The following is a 16,726-nucleotide window of genomic DNA, read 5'->3' on the forward strand; positions in this document are numbered from 1 at the left end:
GCTTTGAGATTGGAATTTCTGGCTTTGGTTAGTTTTTTTTTTTTTTTTTTTTAAATAATTTTTGGGTTTGTGTTCTTGGATTTGGGTTTGTGTTCTTGTTCAAGGCACACTTAGATCTCAATTCATAAGATTTTTAGTTTTTAATTCTGTTTTTAATTTTTTTTTATTTAGTTAAAATTAATAAATTAATTTTTTTAATTTAGATGCTGATGTGGCATTAAAAAATATTTTTTATTATTAATTTAGGTCACGTGGATATTAGTTTATTATTATTTAACTTTGCCGTTTGCCACGTCTGCAATATCCGTTTCTGATGTAACGGCAGGGACTAAAATAGAAGCATTTTTCAGGAGAGGGACTAAAAGCGCTAAAAAAAAAAACTTAGGGACTAAAACGGAAATCGGCTAAAAATGTAGGGACCAAAATGTGTTTTTCGCCAAGAAAAAACCCATTAATGATTAAACGAGGGGGAGGGACCAAAAGTCCAAAATCAATGAAAAATAGAACCTGAAAGAACCTGAAAAGTAAAAGGATTAAGTTCATTAGAAGAAGGGCCAACTCAAAGTAAAATGGATGAATAACATTAAATAAATGAAGTATTTATCCATTCAATTGCAGGTAGCCTATGTCACCAAAAATCCTGGTTGCCAGTCATAATATCAAACAATAAAAGAATGGTTCCAGGATACCAATTAAACGCCAATCTGCTATAGGAACATCTTGTTGTATGCCTTCCTCTCCTAATCACGTCTATCAGTAACTGTAACAGTAATTAACATTCAGAATCCCATCCCACCTATTGAGCCAAAAATATCCCTCGCTACACCTTAAAAACATTTTCCCAGTCCACACATATAGCTTGCATTAATGAACCAACTTTCTTCTTAGAAGCAGCAAACTCTTTCTTTATTCTAGCTGAAATTAAGAATAATTACAAATAGGCTTTCAGAAGAAAACATATGTAATTTGACTATATATTTATCTTAAATATTGAACAATTAGTAAATGTTCACAAAATCAAAACATAATATCCTTCACAAATCACAACCATCTTATGCTTGAGACTACTTGCATCTGATGCATATAATAACCATGCTAGAGATTGCCACCCTTGCCATAAACAAGAACTTTAGTCTCATCCTTGTTGATGATAAAACATTATTGAAAAAAGTACCACAAAATCAAGTGCAAGAAAAATCAGTAAAAATGAATATTCAAACATATCATACCATGATAACTAATTCATTTGAAAATAGTGTTCTAGTTAATTCAACGTGTCAATGGTGGAAATTAGTTCATACTTACAATAAGAATCTCAAAACTGCAATCACTAAAAGGTGTCAATAGCAAATTGTGTGAATACCACTGCATAAATCATTCTAATCTAACAAAAAAAAGATATAACGGAGTAACCACAGTATGCACCAGAATTTGTAAACTGAATTTAAAATTTCAAACAAGAAAGCTACATCAAACAATTTACCATATCAAATATACAACCACACTAAACATGGAGCAAAAATGATGTAGGCACATCAAAGCTAAAGCAGAGAATGCCAAGTAGCCTATTAGCTATTATAAGACTCGTCTTTTGTTTGTCTACATTATGTTTTGTTTATTGTTGTCCTCAACATTTTATTGTCATGTGACTTTGAATGAAATTGGAAGGTTAAGATTCGAAGATGAGTGGCTATGATTTTAGGGTCATTGTAGGTAGCTTGAGCTAGAAACTGATCTTCTATCCTTTTCAACTTCAATCTTATTATCTTTCCTTTGCTATGATCTCCTTTTATTGTTGAAATTTCTTCTTAGACCCTTTGCAACTATCAATCTGCTCAGACTAGTCGATTTTTTTAGTCTATGGTATGTTTGGTCTATTATTGTGTATTTAGCATATTATAATGTCTAATATGTTAAGCATTTGAACTCATGTGACTACATTGTGAAAATTGGATTTTATCTCATTGAACATAGTAGATGATTGGTTGATGGGGAAGTAAACTGATTAAACCCCTTCAAAAATATTTGTAAGCAATAGTAAACTAATATCTTGGGTGAAAGTGAAGTAAAAAACTGATAAACATGTGCATGCATAATCTCACAACTATTTAATTTTGGTGAAAATACATCTTCAAACTATTCAAAAGTTCATCTCCATCACGCATTGCAAATTCGGTGACTAGCAATGCTCCTTTCGGATCCCCTAATTTCAACTTACAAGCCGAGTGCAACATACAGCATCAAATGGTAAACAGTCAAAAGCAGCTTTGAAATTGAAGGCCAAGGTAAAGAATTATATTATGGAAAAACTGTAACTGATTTCATTAAGCTTAAGTGAAATAATACAATTTGCTGTATTTATACATCATGAGCAGGGCAGAATCCTCTAACTACTGTGCTAAACTAATCTGCATAATGTGCAGACTAATGATCTAATTACGCGTGTCCAGTTAGCTAAGTAAGTAGAGTTTCTCTTTAAGATATGCTTCTTGGAAATAAAGGATTGAGACACAGCCATCAATAGCTAGTGGCACCAGTGTACTAAACAAAACTATTCACAAGTTCAAACACTTTCCACCAATCTTCAAATAAATAAATAATGTTCCTCTAGGAATATTTGAGAGTGTAAAATCTGCAAATTGCATGTGTAAAAACATGGAACAGAGTGGACCTGTTTCTTGATGCATAACCTTCAAGGAAGCAACCTACTACAATAATTATCTTTGATGGTTACGCTTGCTTCATTTGACAACTTTTGTTTGATCCCTGCTCATGCATAAATGAGTAACAGTAATGGTATTCAAAGGTGAAAATCAGATAGAAGGAGTATTAATGCATGTTTAGAGCAAGATTAAAGTGGGGTAGGGGGTGGAATTGATAATGGTTCCGATTAGAGGTGGTGCATGATATATAGGCTTTGTAAGATCAATTGTTAGTGAAGATGTCAAAATAAATGCCTGGTGTTTTGTTGTTAATGCTAGCCTAGACAGCAGATAAATTTATGCAAGCATGGAAAAGGAAAGAGAGAGAGAGAGAGAGAGAGTAGAAAACTTACAGCAACAAGCTCTCGTAGAAGCTTAGTTTGCCACCGAAGGGAAACTTACGGATGGACACAAAAGGATATACACAATATCGAGGAATGGTCGAGGTCAGTACTATTGTCCTTGTCCTTGTCATGATCGAATATTGGTGGAGAAATTTCAAGTATGAGACAATTATGATAATCATGCTTATTGCCTTCCTTATTCGATCTTATTGTGGTGGAAAGTGCGTTTGCGCTTGGCAGAGTGGAGGAAAATGCAGAATTTCTGATCAAATTTAAGCAACTGAGTTCCATTCAAACAAAAGGACTTAATTACCAGATTTGATAAATTAAACAAATTTACACCAAAACACCACAAATAACAGAACATAAACTACATCACACAACCAAAACAACAAAAGCAGTGAACCGTGACTAAATTTAGTCACTGTTAAATTAATACTATGAACATAAACTACAACACAAAAGAACACAGCAAAACAGTACAATTAACATAACACTAAGCCCTTTAGGCCCATCTTCTTGCTTGAAACTAAAATGAACTAATCACCAAACTTCAAATTAAAACAAATATACCAACTTGGTATCGAATTTAAGCAACTGGGTTTCACTCAAAACGAAAAATCCCAGTTACCAAATTTGATAAATTAAACAAACTTACACCAAAACACCACAAATAACAGAACATAAACTACATTTTTTGATTAATTTTAATCTGACAAAAAATAAATTTTATTTCCTTGAACAAGGCAGTAGGCAAATTATAAATGATAAGGTTGTTTTAGGTAATTTGTGAAGAGGCTTTATGATGGGTTATTAAATCCAACAGAATAAATACTTATTCATCATGTATGGATGATGATATTCATTGATATAGAGCCAATTCAAATTCGCCAATGAAACTCCTCCTCTTCCCACTTCATGCCTTGGAACATATATAGAGAAAGAGAGAAGCACTTTCAAAACTTCTTAACTTGAAAGGGCTAGTACTGCAAGATTAAATTTAATCTAACAAAAAATAAATATAATGGATAAACCACAGTTTGCACAGAAACATTAAAACTGAATTTAAAATTTCAAACAAGAAAGCAACATCAAACAATTTATTTTATCAAAGTAAATAACCAAATTAAACATGGAAAAGATGTAGGGGCATCAAAGCTAAAGCTGAGAATGCCTTAGTCCATTATCCATTGTGTTCAGCATATTAGTTAATTATTACACAACTCGTCTTTTCTTTGACTATGTAATGTTTTGTTTACTGCATTTTATAGTCACGTGACTTTGATTGTTACGCTCAAAAAGAAAAGTAAATAAAGTTGGAGGATATAGTTTTTATTTTGGGGTACCTTTTCTTACCATCAAACTAAATTTAGAACAAAACTGCACCCTCCATATTTTTGCTACGTCCAATATTTAACTTTTATTTATATGCAAAAATCATTTAGGCAAAGTTCAGCTCCTCTTCTCTGACCAAATTCTTAATACATTAATTAATCTATTAATTTTCAACCGCATATAAACCCAGAAAGAATAAAAGAAGAAGAGCTTCCTGAGAGCTTGACAAGTGTTTAACTTGAAATTTCCTATCAACATTTCTAAAATTAAGTTCTTCAATAATAGATTCTCCAAAAAAATTTTAAAAATTAAAAAAAAAAAAATCATGAATATGGATCTATCTAAAACCAACAATACATAGGTTTTCTAATAAGCAGAAGATTTTGAATCTGAGTTATCATCACATAGAAGTTGGCCGCCAGATTCGTACATTTGGACCAAACATCCAAGGACCCAAATTTATATTTCATAGATTTTTCAAAATGAACTTGGCATATCAACAAAGTTTTCTTTAAAAATAAATAAATAAATAAATAAATCCCAAATGCATTATACTTAGAAGTTCACATTCCAATATCCATTACATCAAGTCAACAAAATATTACAAGCTAAAAAAATCTAAAATTCCATGAGCCAAAGCAATAACAAAATGAATGAGGAATAAGACCAACCAGCTATAATTCTCCATTGCCATTACTATTATAGTTCCTCAAGAAGCTTCTACTCAGCAAACTTTGTCTTGGTATCTGTAAAAGTAATAAGTAAAATGGCATGAACTCCGCAAATCATCATTGTTAAAATGTTAAGCATTTGGTTATCAGAGTTTTCCTTTATAAAAATTACTATTTTAATGATTTAGTTAGTACAACATCAAACAATTTATTTTATCAAGTAAATAACCACATTAAACACAGAAAAGATGTAGGTGCATGAAAAGTCAAAACTAAAGCAGAGAATGCCTATTAGTCCATTGCCCATTTTGTTCAGCCTAATAGCTATTACAAGACTCATCTTTTGCTTGTCTAAGTTATGTTATGTTTATCGTTGCCCTCAGCAACTAATAGTCACGTGACTTTGAATAAAATTTGAAGGTTAATATTCAATTGTTATATGGAAGATGAAGGGCTAGGATTATAGGGTCATTGTAGGTAGCTTGAGTCTAAAAACTGATCTTCTATCCCTTTCAACTTCAATCTTATTATCATCCTTTTGCTATGATCACCTTTTATTATTGGAAGCATCAATTTGCTCAAGACTAGACGTTTTTAGTCTATGTTATGTTTTGTCTATGATTGTGTATATAGCATGTTATAGTGTCTAACCCCTTCAAAAAAACTTGTTAGCAATAGCAAACTAATATCTTGGGTGAAAGGGAAGTAAAAAAAAACTAATAAAAATGTGCATGCATAATCTCACAACTATTTAATTTTGGTGAAAATACATCTCCAAACTGTTCACAAGTTCATCTCCATCACGCATTGCAAATTCTGTGACTAGCAATGCTCCTTTCAGATCCCCTAATTTCAACTTACAAGCCTAGAGCAACATACAGCATCAAATGGTAAATAGACAAAAGCAGCTTTGAAATTGAAGGCAAAGATAAAGAATTATATTAGGGAAAAACTGTAACTGATTTCATTAAGCTTAAGTGAAATAATGCAATTTGCTGTATTTATACATCATGAGCAGGGAAGAATCCTCTTACTACTGTGCTAAACTAATCTGCATAATGTGCCGACAAATGATCAAATTACACGTGCCCAGTTAGATAGCTAAGTAGTAGTTTCTCTTTAAGATATGCTTCTTGGAAATAAAGGATTGAGACATAGCTAGTGCCACCAGTGTACTATAACAAAAACTATTCACAAGTTCAAACACTCTCCACCAATCTTCAAATAAATAAATAACGTTCCTCTAGGAATATTTGAGAGTGCAAAATCTGCAAAGTGCATGCATAAAAACATGGAACAGAGTAGACCTGTTTGTTGATGCATAACCTTCAAGGAAGCAACCTACTACAATAATTGTCTTTGATGGTTACGCTTGCTTCATTTGACAACTTTTGTTTGATCCCTGCTCACGCAGAAATGAGTAACAGTGATGTTATTCAAAGGTGAAAATCAGATAGAAGGAGTATTAATGCATGTTTAGAGCAAGATTAAAGTGGGGTAGGGGGTGGAATTGATAATGATTCCAATTAGAGGTGGCGCATGATATATAGGCTTTGAAAGATCAATTGTTAGTGAAGATATCAAAATAAATACCAGGTGTTTTATTGTTAATGCTAGCCTAGACAGCAGATAAATTTATGCAAGCATGGAAAAGGAAAGCGAGAGAGAGAGAGAGAGAGGGTAGAAAACTTACAGCAACAAGCTATCGTGGAAGCTTAGATTGTCATGGAAGGGAAACTTATGGATGGACACAATGGAAATACACAATATCGAGGAATGGTCGAGGTCCGTACTATTGTCCTTATCCTTGTCATGATCGAATATTGGTAGAGAAATTTCAAGTATGAGACAATTGAGATAATCATGCTTAATGCCTTCCTTATTGTGGTGGAAAGTGTGTTTGCGGTTGGTAGAGTGGAGGAAAATGCAGAATTTCTGATCAGCTAAATGGAGCAAAGGTGGTGTATGGGCTTTATCTACCAGAAGTTCATCCTCAAGAAGAATTGGGCTCTTGACGCCACGGCAAAAAATGTTGAAAGAGCCGTGGAGCCACTTATCCCTATCTAAATCGTAAGCATGTGCATGTATACGGATATCATCATAGCCTCTATCGAAGCGAACAGAACCCCAATAGAGAGTATTACCAACAGCTACAGGACTTCTATAAAATGATAAAGGATACTCAGGTTGTACATCGAAGTGATGCGCAAGTTTTGTCCAACATCGATTGCTGATGTTGTAAGTAAATAATGTCTTCAATTTGGGATCACAAAGTAAAGCTACAACAATCTGTTGTTTAGATTCAAGAGCGGCATACATGCGAACAGAAAAAGGAGGAACAGGAAGAGGAAGAGGAGGACTGGGCAAGGACTCCCATGTATCTGAGATGCCACAATTTTCAGAAAACTCAGACGATAAACCATCAAACACATATAACTTACCGTCGAGGACGATGGAGCAAGAGGAGCGTCTATGAGGAAAATTCATGGGAGGAAGAGGCTTCCAACCACCATCGCTACCGCTATCAAGCTTTAGGGTCCAGAGTTTATAAATATTGTAATCTAAGGGATCGACTATTTTGGAATCGAAGGTGGGATCTATGCCGCCTATAGTATACAGACGGGACCCTCCGTACGCATGAGTGTTGCGAACCCCGAACAACTTCACTGACGAAAACGGAATGTACCTTGATTACCGGAGAAGAACAAGAAGATGAGTATGGAATCTTACAGGCGAACCACTCTTCTAGTTGACTAGTAGTATTTGACTCTTCCAGTTCATACGGTGCCCACCGATGCCCACAAAAACCGATCACAAATTCATCAACAACATCTGGCTTCCATGTCACCTCCATTGCTTTGATTCAGAAAAGAAGAGCTAACTATGTAGACTGTAGGTTAGGCTTCCGTTTGAATATATATATACATATTGGTAAAACCCATGTAGACTGTAGGGTCGGAGTTGGATAAAAAGTCCAGTTTGGGCCCTAACATAATGGGCTCTTTATCAACCCAAAAAACAAAAAACACATACTGAGGCGCTGTGTTCTACCATGAATTGGGCCTTCGTGCTCTATGTTTTTTTTTTTTTTTTTCTTTTTTATTATTTTTATGGAATAATATATTAACTGTCTTTTAGGCTCGTCCGTTGAATTGGACTAATTGGGAGCCCACACCACGTCGTTTTGCAGTGTAATCTTTGGTCTATGTGTAAGAACTACCAAAGGGCCTTAATTACAAAATTATATTTATATTCTAGATACTACATTTTTAACACAATGCTTATTCGGGACAAAATTGGCTTTTACCCCTTTTTATCAAATAATCCAGTATTTTGCTCTTTTTTTCAAACTAATTAGGAAAATGTCCCTCTTTTGAAACTCAATTTTCTCAAAATCGAGTTAAATCCTATAGTGACGTTTTGGAACTTGAACTCCATGAACTCTAGTTATAGGAAAAAAAAAAAAAACTTGCATGGAACTCGAGTTCATGGAGCTCGAGTTCCAAAATATCACTATAAATCCTTAAAACATTACTATAGGCTCCTTAAAATGCCATTATAGAGCTCCAGAATTTTTTTTTTTTTTTTTTAAGCTTGATTTTGAGAAAATCGAGTTTAAAAAAAGAGGCATTTCTCTTATTAGTTTGGGAAATGAGGTAAAATGCTGGATTATTTGATAGAAAGGGGCAAAGGCCAATTTTGTCCTACTTATTCGTGTTGCAAGTAATCAAAACAACAATAATCTTAATAACAAAACCACTTCTCTATGGTTAAATAAAATATTTGAGATTTAATCACTGTCTACACTAAAAATTGATTGGCATTTTGGTCTAATGATAAAGAGCAAAATCATCAAAAGTGGATGCTATAGATTTGAAAGTTGAAACTCTAATTTTTTTTTTTTTAAGTCAAGTCTAGGAGTCGAATCACCCCAATTTTTACTTAGAAACAAATGCAGTTTTTGTTCTAAGACTGTGTTTGGATGTAGTTGTTTGATGAAAGTTATTTACTTATTTGTTGAAAACTAATTAAAGTATAAGGCATCTAGGCACAAAGAAGATAAGGCAACTGAGGCCCAAACTTTTCTTTGTAAATGTGATTATTGATCAATCAAAAAGAAAAGTGGACAAATACTACGAAAACTAAAACTATTCAGGTTTAAGGTTTGTTTGGTTAGATTTTGAGAGCCTAAAAGAGTGTTTTTAATACCCAAAATTCCATTTTGCAACAATAACTCCTTATAAATTTTTTATAAGCGCTCATTTTAAACTCAAAACACAATTTTGAAACAACTTATACAAACACACCCCTAACATAATGCAATGTGCACGTTATGGGTGAACTTTTGGCTTCATTTTCCTTCATATTTTATTTTTAGTTTCTGTATAAGAATTGCTGCTAAGTTATTTACTAGCTGTGCGATAGGGTCAAGAATCTGCTTCTACACATAAAAGAGGAGTTGCATGATGTTTGTGTTAATACTTCAATTCTCTATCAATTATATTATACGGTTCGCTTATGGGAAGTTAATGATATATTTTTCTTGCTCTCGACGTGGTGCATTGGTAAGAGTTTCAGATTGGATCACACCTGTGTGTCCAAGAGTTATTTGGTTCGAGTCGTGCTTTGCAAAAATACTGTGCCATGACGTGAATAGTCCTAACGTACCCAGTAGTAGCCCACGGCATGAGTTATAGTGATTCAAATAGGCTGGTCAATAATCACACATGTGAGACCTTTTTTTTCATTAAAAAAAAAGGATATATTTTTCCTTTTTGCTTTTGGTTTCATTATTGAATTTTATCTTAGTTTCATTGAGATGAATATTAATACCAGTACCAGTGGTAACCATTAGTATATTTCATTATTTCTTGTTATATTTTGGGTAACCATTAGTGCCTAGTTGTATGGTAGTAAAGTGCTTGTTATTCGCTATTAAGATATTTTCCAATTATTGCAAAATGTATAAAGTAGAGTATTTATTCAAGCATAGACTATAACCTCTTTTTTTTTTTTTTTTAGAATACTAAATATTTTTAACACACACATAGGGGTGTCAATATTCGACCCAACTCACAAACCCAACACGGGTTTTTTTGGGTTAGGGTTGGGCTTTAATGGGTTGACCTGTAAGCGACACGATAAGAAACATGTTATAAGTGGGTTAACCCGCGTAACCCGCAATAGACACGTTTGACACGCTAATTTATTTGTGTCAACCCGAAATGACCCACTTAACACAACACGTTTAACTCGTATAACAAATAAATATTTATTTTATTTTAGATTTGTCAAATACCTTTTATATCCAACATATATTTTAAATTTAAAAAAGAAAAGTAAGTAATTACAAAAATTTACAAGGGATATAATTGGAAATTGAAACTTTCAAACCCTAGAACTACTAATACCTTCTTTTTTTCTTTTTTTTGGCACAGAACTTGCACAAATAAAATTGAATGAGCTTGTGGAAGATGTTATGAATTTGGACATCAACAAAGAATCTATAGATGATAATCGTGGTCATAGTCAGGATTAGTCTACTGTTTGCTCAAATTCTTTCAATATTGATACTTAGCATTTGACGAGTTCCAAGGATATTATATTTTTGTTAAACTATGTTATTTTATTTTTGTTAAACTTTGTTATTTTGAATTTGGGTTGAAGTATAAGCACTTCTTTTGGAGTGTAAAGAACTTATTTCTAGATGAATGTTATATTTTTGTTGAACTATATTATTTTGAATATGGGTTGAAGACTTGAAGTGTATGCATTGCTTTTTGGGATGTAAAAAAAATTATTTCTAGATGGAGGTTATATTTAATATTATGCAGATTGAAATGGGTTGTGTTACATTCGTGTCAACCCAACACAGCTCGTTTATTAAGTGTGTCAAATGGGTTGGGTCAGGTCAACCCGCTTTATTAATAGGTCGGGTTAGGGTTGAAGGATTATGACACGATTATTAAATGAGTTGGGTTAGGGTTGAGTCATTTAGTCGAATACTCCTACCTCGACACGACACGAACTCGACACACTAACCCGAATTGACACCCCTACACACACACATGGGGAGAGGGGAGAAGGTTTTTAAAGAAACTTAAACCTCTTTAACTCACACTTATTTTCCAATGTGAGATTAACCCACTATTTTTTCTTTTGAGAATACTAAATATTTTTAACACACACACACACACACACACTAGGCGTGGCAATTCGTGTTCGGGTGTCAAGTTCGTGTCGTGTCAACTCATGAGTATTTGACGATATGGGTCAACACTAACCCGACATGTTTATTAAACGGGTCAAGATTCCTCAACCCTAACACGACCCAAAATTTTTTGTTGTTAAGCTATAGTGCACAGCCATCTTTGCATGTGCATTGTACATAGCTCAAATGTTAACAAAAATATATATATATATATATATATATATATTATATTAGGTCCTCCAATGTAGCTCAGATTATTAAATGATTTTTTTTCTCTTCCTTTCTTATTTTCCTGTTGCATGTCTCCTCTCTCTTCTCATCCTCCACGGTAGCTCTGATTTTTTGTTTATATTATTTTATTATGTTGAATGCTAAAATAAAACTACAAATGTTGGATGTTTTACAAAATGAGATAGTAAAATAGATAAAATAGTTTTTTGTGGTGCCAAATTACTCAATTTTTTCCACCACCAATATTGATGCTCGGAATTTTGCATTGTGAAGCCCTATTTACATTGTGATGGGATCAGAAGGTACAAGTTTTGTCGATCTAACTTTAAAAAAAAAAGGATGGCAGTGCGACTGTGCGTCCATGTTTGTGAAGCACTTTTGACTGTGGCCTCTTCTTTGATTTGATGCAAAATGGAGATTCTAAAAGTACGATTTCTTTTAAAGATTGTAATGATGTAATCTCTCTCTCTCTCTCTCACTCCCTATCCGTCTGTGCAAAATTCAGATTCTTGAAGTATTATCCTTCCAAATTTAGATCAATAGTGGGAAAAACTAGAATATTAATGCTCTATGGATATTTGTTTAAGAGATATTTTTAATAAAAAAAAAATTGAGAAGAGAAAAAAAAAACTTTTTTTAAATAGTTTTTTATATTTCTTGTGATATCAAAACTTTTTTAATATGATTCATTAGCAAATACCTTTAGAGTACCAGATAATCAATCTCTAAATTTTATGACAGTTACTATTTATTTTCTTTATTGTCCAATTGGAAAAAAACACATCAGCAAATTTCTCTTTATGTGATCCAATTTGTTGACCAAGACTATATCAAAGCTCTCAAAGGAAGAAAGCTTAATCATTGCTACTTACCCCTAATCAAGCTGAAATTGTTTGCATATTGTCTACATTTTTGGACTACTTGTGTTCTAGAACATGGAACAACTACTCATTGATAAGAGTGAGACTTGTGTCTAGTGGCTAGTTCCACTGGATACGCTAGGATATGGACATGTGTCCAAAATTGGACGCATGTCCGCATCTCAACATATCCAATGGAATTAGCCACTAGACACAAACCCAATCTCATTGATAAAGGATCCTAATTATGCTCCAGAATACTCGTAGGATGCTTTTATTTTTAATTTGATTTCTTTCTATGGGATTGCGGGTGTCTTTATTAGCTCTTATTTGTGAAATACAATTCCATATAACTATCTAAGCATTAGGAAGGGCATAATAAATGACAAATGCTTCAGAAACTTAAAAATAAACGTAGATCCAAAGATTCACCTATTTGAAAGAATTTATGTATTGAAGATTGGGAGAACCCAAATTTTACAACTTATGTCAATTTTAAGTTAATTAAGCTAATTAATAGGTTAAGCCCTATTGTTAATGTAATTTTAGAAACATTTTTAAGGTTTAAATGTACTCCAATAGAGATAGCTCAAGAATCATTTAAGGAAACATTTTCAAGACTTTCCTATAAGAATAATGCTAGAAATACAAATTTTTTTACAAAAAATTTTACAAACTGCTGATATGGTGAATGGTTATTGGTAAATGAAAAAGTGATATTAATGACAAGCCTAGATGAAAACCAATAAGAAGTTGGACACATCAACATTTTGTAAAAATGTTATAAAATAGTTTGTGACTGTAACATTACTCTTCTTGTAATATGTCAATTTTAAGCTAATTAACAGATTAAGCCCAATTGTTAATGTAATTATAGAAACATTTTTAAGATTCAAATGTACTCCAATAGTGATAACTCAAGAATCATTTGAGGAAATATTTTCAAGATATTCTTGTAATTTTTTTTTCTTTAAATAGTTACAACATGCTAATTACATCACAATTCAAAAAATTTCTTCCCAAATCCCCTAAGCAATTTATGCATAGAGAGATGCCAATTAAGTTACAAAACTCTTAGCTAGACCTTCCTTTTACTATATTTACAATGTATGTTAAAGTTCATTTTTTAAACTAATATATAATTCACATAATTTGTCATTATAACTATCCTGGTAATAACCTTCATTTGTTTTCTTCTATCTAATATGGTTCTGAGCTGAGCATGTTGCTTTATAAGATGTATAATAATGTCAAACAAATGTACGTAAAGTCAATACACAACTCATTTCATCATGTTGCTTAACCCCATTGATTGTTACACTTTAAAAAGAAAACTAAATAAATTTGGAGGATACAGTTTTAATTTTAGTGTAACTTATCTTACTGTCAAACCGAATTTAGTGGATAACTACACCTCCGTATTTTGCTACGTCCAATATTTACTTCTTTTTTTAAAGATAATTTTAATATATGGTGTTCGCTTCTAATAATTGCATTTTATCATCAGATCAAGATACCAATTGATTCTTTTGTGTAAATGATAATTGAACCTCAGATTTCTTATTCGATGACAAAAGACTTTATAGGCAGAAAAGGAAATTAATCATTTAGGAAAAGTTTGGCTCCTCTTCTCTGGCTAAATTCTTGATACATTAATTTATCTATTAATTTACAACCGCATAAGAACCCACAAAGAATATTAAAAAAAATAAAATAAAATAAAAAAGACATTGAAATTTGAAATTTCATGTCAACATTCAAAAATAAGTTCATAAATATTCCCTCAAAAATAAAAAGTTCTTCATGAATAGATTCTCATTATAAAAAAAAATAAAAAAAAAAATTCATGAATATGGATCTATCTAAAACCAACAATGCATAGTGATTGTTTGGATAGCACGTTTACTGCGTCTGCATTTTCTTTGCTTTTTTTTTTTTCACGTGTTTCAGCTTTAGGGGACAAGTGCACTGCTCATGCACTGTTGAGCATTGTTCATGCATTGTTTATGTACTATTCATGTACTGTTCACGGAACCCACACCCACTTTATTCAGAAAAAAAAATATTAAAAATAGGTCTCACGGTACTATTCACACATTTAAAAATTATTTTGTTACAGTGTTTTCAATTTTCAATTTTCAGCAAAATAAGCTATATCCAAATGAACGTATAAAGGTTTTCTAGTAAGCAGCAGAAGATTTGTAACATGAGTTATCGTCATGCAGCAATGGCTGCACATACACTTGGGGTTCAAATGAACCCCCTTACTTAATAAAAAAATATATATTATTTATGGGTTGGGTTCAAGTTAATTTACTCATAAAAATATTTTTCACACCTTGTTTTAAATCTTGCACACCCTGATTACATGTGGGTTAATAGTTATATAGTGCAAGTGGAGTTGAGTTTTGTCATTTAGTTTAAAATTTTTTTATAAAAACAATGACAAATATTTAACCACAATTGCATAAAAACAAAAATATTATACAAACTTAACAAAATAAAATGGTTACACTTATATTGACAATAGATAATGACAACTAATAATAAACTATTATAAAACGATTTCAAAATATAAAAACTCGTACAAGGAAATTGTAAAATTTCATGTGTGTGTGTGTTTTCAATAACTCAATATCCTCAATTTCTTTTTTTATATTAAATTTTGTTTAATTTAAGTTTCTTAATAACCCCTCAAGAAAAATTCCTAAAGCTGCCACTGTCTTCATGTAATAGCTAACTATCATATTCGTACATTTGGACCAAACATCTTAGGACCCAAATTTATATTTCTAGTTTTTCAAAATGAACTTGGCATATCAACAAATTTTTCTTTGAAAAAAAATCCCAAATGCATTATACTTCGAAGTTCACATTCTAATATCCATTACATTTACATCAAGTCAACAAAATAGAAATTACAAGCTAAACAAATCTAAAATTGAACGAGTCAAAGCAATAAAAAAATGAAATAAGGAATAAGACTATCCCAACTATAATTATCCATTGCCATTACTATTAATAGGATATGTTTGGTTGGGAAGATTTTTGGGAGATTGAAAAAAGGAGTGGAAAATATGAGAGAAAATAGGTAAAAGAGGTGCTGGTCGGAAGGGAAAGGGAGAGAGAAAAATGTTAGGGCTGGCTATTATATCTTTGAGCCCACCAAAACTTTTACTCTCCCCAAATTAGGGAGAAAATGAGGGAGAAAAGGGGATCGTATGTTTTGGACTAAATTGTCATTTTTCAGTAACTTTCTGTTTTTTGGGTATTTTTGGTTTTTTGGTTTCTTCTATTCACATTGTTAGTTGGTTTTGGCTTATGCTTTTTTATTTTTTATTTTTTTGGTTGCTTATCTCCCTTTTTTTCTTTTTCTTCTTTTTGGTTTTATCTGTTTCTTTCATTCTCATTCTTTTTTCTTTTTCCTTTTAATCTATTTTGGTTCTTTTTAGCTTGTGCTTTTTAAAAATAAAAATTGAAGTGTCCATACACAATTTTTTAATAAAAATATGTGCTGCCTTTTTTTTATTTAATAAGGACGTAATTGTAAATTTATATCACTCATTTTTCTTCGCTGCCAAACAAATGAGTTTTCCATCTCTCAACTTTTCCATCCTCCCAATCAAACACATATAAGAAAAAACTAAACTTTTCATATCCTCCCACTTTTCTATTAATCATTCCCATTTTTTATCCTCTCACTTTTCCACCCTTCCAACTACGGATATCAATTTAGGTTAGCATGTCGTATCGATGTAGGGGTATTTAGTTAACTGGCTCAACCCAAACTCAACCCATTTAATAATCATGTCATGGCCCTTTAACCCTAATATGACTTGTTAATGAAACAGGTTGATATAACAACACAACCCACTTGACATGCTTAATAAACGAGTTGTATTGGAGTGATACAAATGTAACACAACTCATTTCAACCTGCCTAATATTAAACAGGCTGGGTTGACACAAATTCAATCCATTTAACCCGCTTAAAAAAAAAGCACCTAATAAATATTGTTATAAATTTAATAAACAACAAATTTAATACAAACTTTTTGAAAGTTAATAATAACATCAAATACTTAAAACACATTGTCAAAAAGTTCAAAATAACATCATAATACTTAATAAATATTAAATCCATGATGTAATACCATGATACCATCCATCTAGAAATAAATTATTTACATCCCAAAAAATGTGCATACACTTCAATCCAAATCGAATAACATAGTTCAACAAAAATATGACATACAAAAATTTCGCCAAATACTAAGTATCAATATTGAAGAGAGTCCTTGTTTTCTTGAACAAGCTCTCTCCATGATATATTATCATTTTCTATTCGTATTTAATGAAGTTTATGTCTTTT

At 32.0% G+C, this 16,726-nt stretch overlaps 1 protein-coding gene across 5 annotated transcripts; it reads right to left on the reverse strand.

Moving 5' to 3' along the window:
- Window positions 1–2,409: 2,409 nt before the first annotated feature.
- LOC115992798 lies at window positions 2,410–7,918 on the reverse strand. 5 transcript variants are annotated; one of them, XR_004092662.1, is made up of 5 exons: window positions 6,746–7,918; window positions 6,360–6,454; window positions 5,053–5,127; window positions 3,056–3,326; window positions 2,410–2,766 (listed from the first exon to the last, which is right to left on the reverse strand). XR_004092662.1 is itself a non-coding variant. In XM_031117040.1 (2 exons), exons 1-2 carry the CDS (start codon window positions 7,537–7,539, stop codon window positions 6,430–6,432), a joined length of 819 nt encoding a protein of 272 aa, XP_030972900.1. In that variant the 5' UTR covers window positions 7,540–7,918; the 3' UTR covers window positions 6,076–6,429. The 5 variants fall into 5 exon arrangements, 1 of the variants encoding a protein (XP_030972900.1); XR_004092660.1 differs by having other exon boundaries at window positions 2,410–3,308; XR_004092659.1 differs by having other exon boundaries at window positions 2,410–3,326.
- Window positions 7,919–16,726: the final 8,808 nt, after the last annotated feature.

The sequence above is a fragment of the Quercus lobata genome, chromosome 5, assembly GCF_001633185.2.
Source record: "Quercus lobata isolate SW786 chromosome 5, ValleyOak3.0 Primary Assembly, whole genome shotgun sequence".
Classification (NCBI taxonomy): Eukaryota; Viridiplantae; Streptophyta; class Magnoliopsida; order Fagales; family Fagaceae; genus Quercus; species Quercus lobata.

Coding starts and splice junctions, on each gene's coding strand:
- LOC115992798 (XM_031117040.1), bottom strand. CDS start 7,539: ATGAATTTTCCTCATAGACGCTCCTCTTGCTCCATCGTCCTCGACGGT. Junction 6,455..6,745: donor TTCCACGATAGCTTGTTGCT/GTAAGTTTTCTA, acceptor CTGCGTGAGCAG/GGATCAAACAAAAGTTGTCA.